Genomic DNA, 15583 nt, shown 5'->3' with positions numbered 1-15583 from the left:
GAATTTGCGTCGACTTTATCGATGTAAATAAAAAGTGTCCAAAGGATCATTATCCCATGCCTAGAATTGATGAATTGGTCGACCGAACTGCTGGTTTTAAGTTGATCAGTTTTTGCGATGGTTATTCAGGATACTTTCAGATTCTAATGGCTATGTTAGACCAATTAAAAATGGCGTTCGTGGTTAATGGAAGAATATACTGCTTCATCATAATGTCATTTGGATTGAAGAATGCGGGAGCCACTTACCAAAGGCTAGTAGAGAAAATGTTCAAGAAACTCATCAAATGTATTGTCGAGGTCTATATCAATGATATGGTCATCAAGTCTATGAAAGCTGGAGATCACATAAAGGACCTCGACATGAAGTTTAATCTCGAAAAATGTACTTTCGGGGTCAGTTCTGGCAAGTTTTTGCGATACATAGTTATGAAGCCAAGTATTGATGCTAATCCTGAGCAAATACGAGCACTTCAACAAATGCCATCACCTACAACTCGAAAGCAAATACAAAGGTTGACGGGGAGAATATTGGCGCTCAATAGATTTATCTCCAGAACCTCTGATCGTTGTAAGCCACTTTTTAAGTTGCTTAAAAAGAATGTCAAATTTTGTTAGAATGAGGAATGTGAAGAAGCATTTTCTAAATTAAAGAAATATCTGTAAGAAATGCTAATGCTGACAAAGCCAGATGAGGGAGAAAGTTTGCTTCTTTATTTAGCTGTATTAGATTTTGCTATAAGTTCTGTCCTCGTGAAGGTAGAAAATGGATTGGAAAGGCCAGTATATTTTCAAAGTAAAACAATGCTTGAGGCTGAGACTCGATATTCGATGCTAGAAAAGTATGCCCTGGCACTGTTATTCTCTTCTCAGAGGTTAAAGCCATATTTTCAAGCACATTCGGTGATCGTGATGACGAATCTCCCATTAAAGCAAACTCTGGCAAAAATTGCTAAGTCAGGAAGGATGTCTAAATGGTATGTACTAATAAATGAATTTGAAGTCGAGTATTGAAACTGCGTATCATAAAAAAGTCAAGTACTGGCCGATTTCATGGCTGATTTCCCATCTGAGGATGCCAGTTGGGGCATGGAAGAAGAGGAATTCGCAATGTTGTAAGAGCTTGAAGATGTTATCGATACAGAGGACCCATAGGCTGGAACAAATGGTTGGAGACTATTTGTCGATGGATCTTCTGGAGGAAAGGGGTGTGGCATCGGAGTGGTGTTGGTTACTCTAGAAAATCAAGACTCAAAACTGCAATAACATTGGGTTTCCATGCGTCCAATAATGAGGCTGAATATGAAGCCTTAATAGCTGGTCTCGAGATGGCTAAATCTCTCAATATAAAAGATTTATCAATCTTTAGTGATTCGATGCTTGTGGTTAGCCAGATCAATGGGGGATACTCGGCAAAATATGAAAATATGGTCGATTATTTGAATTTTATAAAATCCAAATTGAAGAATTTCAGTAAGATAAGACTTTAGCATCTCAATAGAAATGAAAATAGGCATGTGGATGCCTTGGTGTATGTTGCAGCGATGCTGGAAAACACAGAGGGTCGCACTCTACATATCAGAGTTCAACAGAAGCCAAGCATCGACATCAACAACTCAGCAGTAATGGAAATTGATACACTAGGGGCGTCATGGATGGAAGCATATATCTCATATTTAGCTGATGGGAAAGTAGTGGAGGACAAAAATGAGGCTAGAAGAATTAAATCTGGCACCCAAAGATATATATTGGTTGATAATGAGTTGTATCGAAAAAATCCTGGAGGTCCACATTTGAAATGCATATCGTATGAGGAAGTGCAGCTAATCATTGTCGAGCTTCACGAAGGCGAATGTGGAAACCACTCAGCTAGTAGATCGTTGGTCAATAAAATCATGAGACAGAGATATTTTTTGCCTCAAATGAGAAGGGACTATCTTCGATATGCGAAAACATGTGTACAGTGCCAAGTTCATGGGAAAGCCATACATGTCCCAGCTGAAGAGTTACATTGTGTCTCAAACCCATAGCCTTTTGCTCTATGGTGTATGGATATTGTCGGTCTGCTTACACCAGGGAGAGGTAAAAGAAGGTTCATATTGGCGATCACAGACTATTTTACAAAGTGGGTAGAAGCCATAGCTCTGCAACGTATCAAAAAACATGATGTCATAAACTTCATTTTTGAACGAGTCATATGTCGATATGGATTGTCTTATGCCATTATATCAGATAATGGCCCACAGTTCGAGGGAGGAAAGGTAAAAGCTTTCTTGGAATCTTACAAGGTAAAGCATTTCACATCTGCGCCATACTACGCTCAGGGTAACGGGCAAGCAGAGGCAACAAATAAGACCATTATGGATAATATCAAGAAAAAATTAGAAGACAAGAAAGGTCTTTGGGTGGATGAGCTAAACAACGTTTTATGGGCTTATAGAACGACACCTCGAATAGCCACAGGTGAATCACCTTTTACTTTGGCCTATAGTATGGAAGCAGTAACTCCATCTGAAATGGTGGTATCGACATCCAGAACAAAGATGATAGAAAATGGTCAAAATAATGAAGGAATGGCTTCAGAAGTTCTAAATCTCAAGGAGACAAGGGATCAAGCAAGGGTAAAGCTTGACACCTATCATAGGCAGCTCAGAAAAGCTTTCAACAAAAAAGTAAGAGAAATGCATTTTCAGGAAGGTGATTTGGTCTTGAAAGTAGTCACTCAAGCTACTAAAGAAAAAGGGGCTGGCAAACTAGTAGCAAGCTGGGATGGGCCTTACATCATTCACAAGGTCAGAATCAATGGAGCTTACTACTTAAAAACGGCTGAAGGTGTAATATTACCAAATCCTCAAAATGTAAGCAATCTGAAAGCATTTTATCAATAAAGAGTGTTTCAAGTACCATGGTGTAATTTTTGTGATCAAGGTTATACATTCAATAAATATATTGTCATTCTCAAAATCAATATTTATACATGTATAACAGATCTTTGTATCTCTAGAATTATATGATTGATAATAGATCAAGTAAAATCCTGGTGATCTGTAAATCCTCATCTCGATACCAGGTCAATAAAATCCTGTTCTTGGCAGAAATGCGAGTTCTGGTCAATAAAATCCAGTTCTTGATAGAAATGTCAAGTTCGGGTCAAAAAATCCTGGTGATCTGTAGATCCTCATCTCGATACCAGGCCAATAAAATCCTGTTCTTGGCAGAAATGCGAGTTCAGGTCAATAAAATCCAGTTCTTGGCAAAAATGTCAAGTTCGGGTTAAAAAATCATAGTGATTTGTAGATCCTCATCTCGATACCAGGTCAATAAAATCATGTTCTTGGCATAAATGCGAGTTCATGTCAATAAAATCCAGTTCTTGGTAGAAATGTCAAGTTCGGGTAAAAAAATCCTGGTGATCTGTAGATCCTCATCTCGATACCAGGTCAATAAAATCCTGTTCTTGGCAGAAATGCGAGTTCAGGTCAATAAAATCCAGTTCTTGGCAGAAATGTCGAGTTCGGATCAAAAAATTCTGGTGATTTGTAGATCCTCATCTCAATACCAGGTCAATAAAATCATGTTCTTGGCAGAAATGTGAGTTCAGGTCAATAAAATCCAGTTCTTGACAGAAATGTCGAGTTCCGATCAAAATATCCAAATACTGGTAGCAATGTGATGGGAATTAGTAAGGTATGTATTTATAAGTGATATTTTAATACAATGTCGATGTCAAAAATCAAAATATATGTTAAGTATCGATACTGCTTTTAGTTGGAGTGGTATCAAAACTTGGTTTTCAAATATATGATAAGTATCGATACTATTTTTAGTTTGAGTGGTATCAAAACTCATTTTTTAAATTCAAATATATGATAAGTATCGATACTGCTTTTAGTTGGAATGGTATCGAAACTCGTTTTTTAAATTCAAATATATGTTAAGTATCGATACTGTTATTAGTTGGAGTGGTATTGAAACTCGATTTTCAAATATATGTTAAGTGTCGATACTGCTTTTAGTTGGAGTGGTATCGAAACTCGATTTTCAAATATATGTTAAGTATCAATACTGCTTTTAGTTAGAATGGTATCGAAACTTGGTTTTTAAATACAAATATATGTTAAGTATCGATATTGTTTTTAGTTGGAATGGTATCAAAACTCGATTTTCAAATATGTGTTAAGTATCGATACTGCTTTTAGTTGGAGTGGTATCAAAACTTGGTTTTTAAATTCTAATATATGATAAGTATCGATACTGTTTTTAGTTGGAGTGGTATCGAAACTCATTTTTTAAATTCAAATATATGTTAAGTATTGATACTGTTTTTAGTTGGAGTGGTATCGAAACTCGTTTTTTAAATTCAAAATATATATGAAGTATCAATATTATGTTGATTAGGAGTGGTATCGAAAAGGATATTGTTTCCTGTTTATGGATGATAAATATCAGATGTATTGCATACAAAATGAGTTTATAAAAAGCAAAAAGATCTATTTTCCATAATTCAAAAGAAGTTTAAAGCAGTCGGAAAAGATAGCCAGATTATTGTATCAATATTACAATTACAAAATATCAAGACAAAGAAGTTAGAGCTGGGTGGAGGTCTTGATAGGGTTGGCATCAAACTTTTTCATTTCAAGAAGGCTATTGAGACCAGCTCGAACTTCTGGATCATCGAAGCAGCTAGGTGTGCTGATGAAGGAGTCAGGATTGAAAACTGGGGTAGACATATTGGCATCGACGGCATCAGTAACCGGGGTAGCCACAGTGGTCTCGATAGCCCCAGCAGCAGGAGTAACAGAATTAACAACATCTGTATCCAAATTTTGAACAGCAATGTCGGAGGGCAGCTCGCTCTCATCATTTGAATCAAGGTTATATTCTTTAATAAGAGTGGCAGGAAGGTGTGGTCTGAAGCTTTTCATGGTATCCACACAATATTGCATATTCTCAGTATAAGTAGCCACTTTGAGCTGGGCCTTCTCCAATTCAGCCTCCAGAGCAGTTTGCTGGGCTACCCATTCTGTTTTCTCCTTGGCAAATTTGGCTTATGTTTGGGCAAGTTGGTTCTCCATAGCTTTATAAGAGGCTTGCAGTTTCTTGTGCAGCGTCGTGTGTTTGGCAAAATATTTCTTCATCTCGTCAGCATGATCTTTCTGAACTTTCGCAAGAGATTGTTGAAGATCTTCTTTGTCCTTTTTCAATTGTTGGTTCTTATCCCTATAACGGCGAAAGCTAGCCATTTCACTATCAAACTGTCCCACAACAACAACTTTAACCTGGGATTGAGATATAGTTAATGAATACATAATAAGTAAATTAAGATAAGAGTAAGGGGAATGATATATACTTACTTTTTCAATAGAATAACACAAAAGTTGGAATCGTTCATCTATGCTGATTTCAGTCATTCACTACACCATTTTGGCTAATTTGCAACCAATGAGGTTTTTCATTAGTAACACACTAGATTTTAGACCAAGCATATACCCGGGATCTATTAAATATTTTGTGTGCTGAAAAGGCTTTACAAAATGTCTCACACAAATTTTTGAATCAGAATATATTTTTATTGAAAATAAACTGAAATACATTAATGATTGGTGATTATGGTGCATAAGTACTTGGAAACTAAGAGATCAAATTGAGATAGATGCTTCAATTTGTAGTTTAGGATATTAATCCGTAATTTTCAAATGAAATTATCTTAAACTCGATCTAGCTTGTATAATAGTTTTCTTAGATTTATGGTGATTTAGCTGTAAATCATCACAGCTCGGCTTACGTACTAATGTGTACAAATCACTAAGGGGTCATTTGTTTTTGCCTCTTATAAGACCTTGAGGTCTTATAACCTCTTATAAGATGTGGCCCAGTGATTTTGGACATTTTTTTGGTTTGTTTTTTGCCTATTGTAAGAGGCATTCTACTAGAAATGTCTTATAAGAAGCTCCAATTCTATAAGTACCAAAATTGGATCTACTTCAATTTTATAAGTCTTATAACTTGAAAAATGACTCAAACACCCCCATCCATATACCTCTAGTCTCATTTCTCTCTTCTTCCCTTTTCATTATCTTCTTCTCCAAATAACTCCATTGCCCTAGCCACCACCGGCTACCACCACCACCACCAAACTATTAAAACCACCACCACCACTGCTGCCACTATCACCACCATCATCATCTCCACCACAACTACCACCGTACTATTAAGATTATCACCACCACCACCACCACCATCGTGCTGTTAAAACCACCACCACTTCTACTACCACCACCACCATCACTACCACCGTGCTATTAAGACCAATATCATCACCTCCACTACCACCACCTTCACTACCACCACCACCACCACCACCACCACCATACTATTAAGACTATCACCACCACCACTACCGTGCTATTAAGACATTCACCACTTCTACTACCATCACCACCATCGTGCTATTAAGACATCCACCACTTCTACTACCATCACCACCATCGTGCTATTAAGACCAATATCATCACCTCCACTACCACCACCACCGTGCTATTAAGACCACTACCACCATCGCCAATTAAGGTAGTTTCCTAAAATCGATATTCTAATTATCAAAATTGATTTGAAATCGAAAATCAAACTATACGCTTGTTTCAAATTAATCTATTTAAGTTAAATGTGATGTAAAGTAGGGTTATATTTGTCAAATAACCATCTATAAGATATCATGTATTTGTTTTTTTTTTGTTTTTACAAGTGCTTATAAGAGGAACTTAAAATGAAAAACAAACCACTTTATAAGACCATCTTATAAGACCCTCTTATAACTTAACCCAAAAAAACAAATAGCCCCTAAAATATCTATCAAATCACTAAAACAGATTGATTGTTTCCATATCCTCAAAAAATACACTACTCCCACTTAAAAAGATTTATCACATGAACGTATTCTAAGATAAATTGATGAATACAAAAAAAATTATCTTTCAAGAAAATACGTTCACCTACTTAGAATACTCCCCTAAGTATTTTTCTCTTTTTATAGGTGATTGTTTGTATACATGCAAAATATACTTATTCAATTCCAACATGAATAACAGAGAAGATCATGTCGTTCTATGTCTTTCGTCAATGTGAACATGTCAAAGTGTTAACGTAAGATTAGGTGGGTGAAATGAGTAATGGCTATTAATTTTCAGATTTAAACAATCTAATAATCAAATGGATGGAAGAAAAGTATGTCTTACAAATAACATTCCTTTTCCAAACTTGAAGGTCCTAACACACACCTTGAACTTATAATAAAATGCTCAAATATTCCATCTTATTCCACATTTTCTCTTATTTCTTATAGTAGATTTATCTATTCTCAATGTTTCTGCAAGCATATTGCAAAACAAAGTTCGGATGAAGAAATATTACCACAAAGTTCTTCTAATATTGCACTAATGTTGAAAGGGTTAAGTTTGATGGTATCAATAAAGTGCCATAAAAATAAGTATAACAATAATTCCCACAAACACTCTTCACTTTTTTGGACTAAAGAATTATCATCCATCAATTATCAGTAGAACACTCGAAAGAATTTTTAAGCTTCGATATATTTTACTCCAAAATTATTAAAATCCCTACAACTAAAAAATGTTTAGGTGGCTCTCTTTACAACCAAAGTTTGTAGCGTATCGAATAAAGGTTGTTGAGCTATTGCAAGTTCAACTGTAGTTCCATCGCTTTGAAATGCTCATCACAATGCAAATTCAATAATAACTTTCTTATACAATACCAAGAGTAGCTCATATAGGACATCATATTATTATACAACTTGGCAAGATCCTACTCCATGATGATATGGACATTCATAGTGTTCTTAAACCGATAGAAACACAGTTCTCTACATTAATGAGAAAGAATTTGGGAGAGTTTGCATCTTGGCATTTGATCTCGTGTTAACTTTGACATTTTTTGAATCGAGTGTTCAAGTGTATGTATGTGAGAGATTGTGTTTGGATGATTATTAGATATATCATTAGATTGTCTAAAGAAACATAAATCAAATGTGCAAATAAAAGCACCCCATCATAATAAGTCGGTGTTCTTTTTACAGGTCTAGACTTTCAATATGTATTATCATATTGTAGCCTGCATGTGTTTGAAAATCAGAATGAGATCCAAGAAAGAAAAACGAAAAAGAAGAAAAGTGCATATGTTAAAAATGTGAGAGTGCATGATGGGTATTCGGGCACTTACTCGGAAAGTATATTGGTTTACTTCTTAAGAAGTTAATAACTAACAACAAATGAAAATTCTAGGTATATGAAAGGGTTATGCGAATAACATTTTGAGTGTTCTAATTCGGTATATCTTACATAATCCTTAGAGAATGTGGGGAACCGTCGGAATCTGATTTTACACCCTATAATAAGTTATTAACTGAAAAATATATAGTATTTTTGAGGCAGCGTTAATGATATATTCGAAATAAGTCAGTGCTTTATCATAGACACTAAAAGTGTATGATTTGTAATATGAAATTAGCTTCTACAAATCACCTATTTGTTAGCAATTTTTTTTTTATTTAATCAAATATATAAGAATTTGAACACTAAAGCATTTGATTCATAATATGAAATTACCTTATACAAATCACCTATTTTTTAACAATTTTTTTTATTTGATCAAATATATAAGAATTAGAAATACACTCAAACTTTCCAAATGTAAGAAGGGTTAACTAGTATTAACCCCCTACTAGATGAGCCAATTAGGATTTCCCCCAACTAGATGGGGAAATTAGGGTCTCCCCCCTGAGTACACAGAAAAAAAAGCCAATTAGGTTGATCGTGTTTTTTTTTTATGTACATGGGATTGTGGACTATTAGAAAAGACTACCTTTCATATTATAGTGCCACATAGGAGAGAGAAAATGTTATCTCTCATATTAAAGTGACACATAGGATAGAGAAAAATCTCTTTTAGAGGTCTCTACTTTAATATACGGACTAGATTTTGGACCCAGGCATACGCCCGGGATCTATTAAATATTTTGTATGCTGAAAAGGCTTTACAAAATGTCTCACACAAATTTTCAAATCAGAATATATTTTTATTGAAAATAAACTGAAATACGTTAATGAGCAGCGATTATGGTGCATAAGTACTTGGAAACTAAGATATCAAATTGAGATTGCTTCTTCACTTTGTGGTTTAAGATATTAATCCATAATTTTCAAATAGATTTATCTTAAACTCGATCTAGCTTGTATAATAGTTTTCTTAGATTTATGGTGATTTAGAGGCAAATTTTCGAATCAGAATATATTTTTATTGAAAATAAACCGAAATACGTTAATGAGCAGCGATTATGGTGCATAAGTACTTGAAAACTAAGGGATCAAATTGAGATAGCCTCTTCACTTTGTGGTTTAGGATATTAATCTGTAATTTTCAAATAGAATTATCTTAAACTCGATCTAGCTTGTATAATAGTTTTATTAGATTTATGGTGATTCAGCGGTAAATCATCACCGCTCAGCATACGTACTATTGTGTACAAATCACTAAAACAGATTGATTGTTTCCATATCTTTAAATAATACACTACTCCCACTTGAAAAGATTTATCACATGAACGTGTCCTACAAACGGGTGCTGTTATATTAAATTATTCTAAAAAATATTAGCAACTATGTATAGCTATGAGATATGAAAATTATATTAATTACTCATTTAAATTTCTTGCACCACTCTCTATAAAAAGGAATCATCAAACATTGATAAAACTCATCGACTTCTTTTTATTGTCTGGTTTAACAATAGAAGTTTGATTGAAGTTTTGGAAGAATGCCCAATGTGGCGAAGATAATATTGAAGCTACTTAAATAGCAAGGTATTCCCAATCACAATAAAAGAATTATGATAAACACTACTTAAAATACAAAACTATATTTGTCGAGACATTTATTCCCCCTACATATAATACAAATATGTTTTAGGGTTATTACTTCAATGCATTTGCATCAAGTTTCTGATTTTCCATTAATTATTTTTTGAGGTTAGTTTAATGTAGTACGTTGCATCCAGTTTCCAAATTCTCATTAATTATTCTTTGAGATTAGTTCAATGCAGTTGCATCAAGTTTCCAATTTCAAGTTCATTATTATTTGAGGTTAGTTTAGTGCAATTGCATCCACTTTATGATTTCCCGTTAGTTATTCATTAAGATTAATTCAATACAGTTGCATCCAGTTTTCCATGTTTCGTTAATTAGTATTTGAGATTAGTTCATTACATTTGCACCTAGGTTCCAATCTCTCGTTAATTACTCTTTGAGGTTAGTTCATTACATCTGCATTCAGTTTCTGATTTTCCGTTAATTGTTTTTCTAGGTTAGTTCGATAGTTTGCAATTTCTATACAATTTGCATACATATAAGAGTCTGTTTTTATAAACTCACTTTCGTTTTTGATTCCTAATTACTCGTAATTATTCATGTGAGAAGGCTAAAAAAGTGGACATTTATGCTTTGAGGTCAGTGTGATACAGTTACATCCGACTTCCGATTTCCAGTTAACTATTTTTTGAGATTATTTCAATGTATTTGCATCCAATTTCTGATTTCCTATTAGTTAATCTCTGATTTTAGTTTAATGCAATTGCATCCAGTTTTTTGTTTTCCATTAATTATTCTTTGAGGTTAATTCAATGCAGTTGCATCCAATTTCCGATTTTATGTTAATTGTTCTTTGAGGTTAGTTCAATGCATTTGCATCAAGCTTTCGATTTCCCGTTAATTATTTTTTGAGGTTAGTTCAATGCAGTTACATCAAATTTATAATTTCCCGTTAATTATTCATTTAGGTTAGTTCAGTGCAGTTTCATCCATTTTTCAATATTTTGCTAATTAGTCTTTGAGATTAGTTCATTGCATCTGGATCCAGTTTTTGGATTTCCCGTTAATAACTCTTTAAGGTTAGTTCAATACATCTGTATCTAGTTTCTGATTATTTATGCTTTGAGGTTAATTCGATGCAATTATATCTGGTCTCTTATTTCCCGTTAATTATTCTTTGAGATTATTTCAATGCATTTGCATTTAGTTTCTGATTTCCCACCAATTATTCTATGAGATTAGTTCAATGCAGTTGCATTTGGTTTTTGATTTTATGTTAATTAGTTTTTGAGTTTACTTCAATGCATTTGCATCCAGTTTCCGGTTTCCCATTAATTATTATCTGAGGTTTGTTTGATATATTTGCATACCGTTTCCTATTTCTTGTTAAATATTTTTCAAAGATTTACATCCAATTTCTATTTTTCCGTTAGTTATTATCTGACGTTAGTTTAATGCAATTGCACCCAGTTTTCGATTTCTAGTTAATTATTTTTTGAGTTTAGTTTATTGCATTTGCATAAAGTTTCTGATTTTCCATTAATTACTCTTTGAGCTCAGTTATGCATTTGAATCCAATTTCCGATTTCCTTTTAATTATCCATTGTGGTGTGTAATACTAACTTCTACTAATCTATCTGTAGTGTCCTTGCAAACATGACATAAAAAGTAAATTATGCTTGAATTACTATATGTGGGATCATCGAAGATTATCCAGTTTTCGATTTCCCATTAATTATTCTTTAAATTATGCATGACTCATTATGTGGAATCTTCAAAGATTATCTACGAATGGGTGTTTTTATATTAATTATTCTAAAAAATATTTACAAATATGCAGAACTATTATATATTAATATTATATTGATCATTCAACCAAATTTCTTATAATGAAAAAACCTTATTCTCCATTAGAAAAAAAAAGAACTTACCTTTGATAAAACCCTTCAACTTCATTTTGTTGTTTAATAATAGAAATTTGATTGAATTTTGTGAGATTGCCTAATAAGGTGAAGTTCATATATATATATTAAAGCTACTTGAATAGCAAGGAGTTCCCAATCATACTGAAAGAGATAAGATAAACACCATTTTAAATACAAAACTATACTTATCGAGACATTCTCACAACATATAACCCAACTATGTTTTGAGATTAGTTTAATGCATTTGCATCCAGTTTCCGATTTTCCATTATTTATATTTTGGGGTTAGTTCAATGCAGTTGCATCCAATTTCCAATTTCCGTTATTTATTTTTTTAGATCAATTCAATGCAGTTGCATCCAGTTTCTGATTTCTCGTTACTTATTCTTTTCGATTAGTTCAATACATTTGCATCCAATTTCCAATTTCCTGTTAATTGTTTTCTGAGGTCAGTTCAATGCATTTGCATCTAGTTTCTGATTTCCCGTTAATTATTCTGTGATATTAGTTTAATGTATTTGCATCCAATTTCCGATTTCTCGTTTATTATTTGATAAAGTTGTATTTGCATCTAGTTTCCGATTCCCGTTAATTATTATTTGAGGTTAGTTTAATGAATTTGCATTCAGTTTCCGATTTCCCGTTAATTATTTCTTGAGGTTAGTTCAATGCATTTGCATCCATTTTATTTTTTGAGATTAGTTCAGTGCAGTTGCATCCGGTTTCTGATTTCCCGTTAATTATTTTTTAAGATTAGTTCAACGCATTTGCATCATGTTTCAAATTAAAATTAATTTTTCTTTGAGGTTAGTTCAATGCAATTGTATCCAGTTTCCGATTTTCAGTTAATTTAATCTTTGAGGGTTAGCTCAATGCATTTACATCTAGTTTCCGATTTTTTGACAATTTTTTTTTTATATATTAGTTTGATGTATTTGCATCCAAGTTTTGATTTTCCATTAATTATTATTTGAGATTAGTTTAATGAGTTTGCATTCAGTTTCCAATTTTCTGTTAATTATTTCTTGAGGTTTTGCATCCAGTTTATTTTTTGAGATTAGTTCAGTGCAGTTGCATCCGATTTTCGATTTCCCGTTAATTATTTTTTAAGATTATTTCTACGCATTTGCATTATGTTTCCAATTTATAATTAATTTTTCTTTGGTGTTAGTTCAATGCAGTTGCATCCAGTTTCTGATTTTCCATTAATTTAATTTTTAAGGGTTAGATCAATACATTTGCATCCAGTTTCCGATTTTCCGACAATTATTTTATTATGTTAGTTTGATATATTTGCATCCAAGTTTCAATTTTCCATTAATTATTCTTTGAGGTTAGTTTAATGCAGTTCTATCCATATTCTGATTTTCTATTAATTACTTTTTAAGATTAGTTTAATGCTTGCATTTGCATCCAGTTTCCGATTTCCCGTTAAATATTATTTGAGGTTAGCTCAATGCATTTGCATCCAGTTTTCGGTTCCCCATTAATTGATTTTTTACATTAGTTTCAATCAGTATTATATATATTTTAAAATATTTGTCATTATTGCTTTGCCGTTTTTTTTTTTTTTTTTTCATTTTCTATTATATATTTTATGATGTTATTTTTTGTATAATTGTTTTTAACTATATTTTGAGGCCATGTTAAGGATATATTCGAAATAAGTCGGTGTTTTATCATAGACACTAAAATTTTATGATTTGTAATAGGGAATTAGTTTATACAAATTACCTATTTTTTAGCAATTTTTTTATTTGATCAAATATATAAGAATTTGAATACTAAAAGTGTTTGATTCGTAATTGGAAATTACTTTCTACAAATCAACAAATACAAATTCCAGTTATATGAAAGGGTTATGTGAATAATATTTTGAGTGTTCTAATTCGGTATATCTCACATAATCCTTAGAGAATGTGGGGAACCGTTGGAAGCTGATTTTACACTCTATAATAAGTTATATACTGAAGAATATGTAGTGTTTTTAAGGTCGCATTAAGGATATATTCGAAATAAGTCGATGCTTTATCATAGACACTAAAAGTGTGATTTGTAATAGGGAATTAGCTTCTACAAATCACTTATTTTTAAGCATTTTTTTTTTATTTGATGAAATATATAAGAATTGAAACACTAAAAGTGTTTGATTCGTAATTGGAAATTACCTTCTACAAATTATCTATTTTTTTGGCAATTTTTTTTATTTGATCAAAATATCAAATATATAAGAATTGGAAATACACTCAAACTCTCAATATATAAGAATTAGAAATACACTCAAACTCTCCAAAGAGGTTCTATGTACGTGGGATTGTAGGCTATTAGAAAAGACTATCTATATTAGAGTGCCACATAGGAGAAAGAAAATGATATCTCTAATATTATAGTGCCACATAGGAGAGAGAAAAATCTCTTTTAGAGATCTCTGCTTTAGTTTATATTAATTACATTTTAAGATTAGTTTAATGCTTACATTTGCATCCAGTTTCCGATTTCCCGTTAAATATTATTTGAGGTTAGTTCGATGCATTTGCATCCAGTTTTCGGTTCCCTATTAATTGTTTTTTGACGTTAGTTTCATTTAGTATTATATATTTTTTAAAATATTTGTCATTATTGCTTTGCTGTTATTTTTTTTTCATTTTCTATTATATATTTTGTAATGTTATTTTTTGTATAATTATTTTTAACTATGTTTTGAGGCCGTGTTAAGGATATATTCGAAATGAGTCGGTACTTTATCATAGACACTAAAATTGTATAATTTGTAATAGGGAATTAGTTTCTACAAATCACTTATTTTTTAGCATTTTTTTTTATTTGATCAAATATATAAGAATTGGAAATACAATCAAACTCTCTAAATATAAGAATTAGAAATACACTTAAACTCTCTAAAAATAAGAATTAGAAATACACTCAAACTCTCCAAAGAAGTTCCATGGGATTGTAGGTTATTAGAAAAAATTATCTTTCATATTATAGTGTTATATAGAAGAGAAAAAAAAAACTAACTCTCATATTATAGTGCCACATAGGAGAGAGAAAATCCTTCATTAGAGGTCTCTGCTTTAGTATATAGATAGTAAATATTAGATATACATCTGTTAGGTAATTTAAAACATTTATAATCCGTTAGCAATACAAGTATCCGTTGGTAATATTATGTAACATTTGTTGTATATTTTGTCACGTTTCAGTATACGTTAGAGTTGGGGAAGAATTACGTTAAAAAATAAAAAGAAAAATCACACTAAAAAGAAATAACGAAAACTTCAACGAGAGTCTTTTCTACTCATCTAAACCCGATGCCCTAAAAAAACTAGTGGAGCGGTGTTGTCGGCTAAGGTTTCGATTCCTCACTTCGTAAGTCATCCTCCCTCTTGTTCTTCTTCTCTTCCTCCTCCCCCTTTAAATTATTGTTCAAAATTGATTCTAGGTTTTTAAAGTTAAAATTGATCTATGTTCTAGGGTATCAATTCATTGCTTCTGCCACCAAGTGTTCACTCTACTCAAGGTAACGAATTTACGCATCAATTTTAATTTTTTAAAATTGGTTGTTGCTAATTGGGTTGGTCCAACTTTGGATTATCAGATAAAAGATGCATCTTTTCTACAAAAGAAGCTTGCTTGATAGTTATTAGTTATTTGATTCGAAAAAAATTAGGTTTTTTGTTAGATCTATTTACTCCATGTGTTATGATTTGATTTTCTGATTGTCGTTATTACTATTAGTATTGGATGTGCTTGCTTGTACAATGAGCTGGTATATTATAGAA

The 15583-nt window shown here is 32.3% G+C and overlaps 1 protein-coding gene across 1 annotated transcript; it reads left to right on the top strand.

The window, feature by feature from the left end:
* The first annotated feature begins 668 nt into the window (after positions 1 to 668).
* On the top strand, positions 669 to 2029 carry LOC147476909 (uncharacterized). The gene is made up of 2 exons (XM_086585859.1): positions 669 to 976; positions 1513 to 2029. Exons 1-2 carry the CDS (start codon positions 669 to 671, stop codon positions 2027 to 2029), a joined length of 825 nt encoding a protein of 274 aa, XP_086441985.1.
* Positions 2030 to 15583: the final 13554 nt, after the last annotated feature.

The sequence above is a fragment of the Coptis chinensis genome, chromosome 9 (assembly GCF_015680905.1).
Source record: "Coptis chinensis isolate HL-2020 chromosome 9, ASM1568090v1, whole genome shotgun sequence".
NCBI lineage: Eukaryota > Viridiplantae > Streptophyta > Magnoliopsida > Ranunculales > Ranunculaceae > Coptis > Coptis chinensis.
Note: the sequence above shows the minus strand (reverse complement) of the source record. Positions and strands in the feature narration are given on the sequence as shown.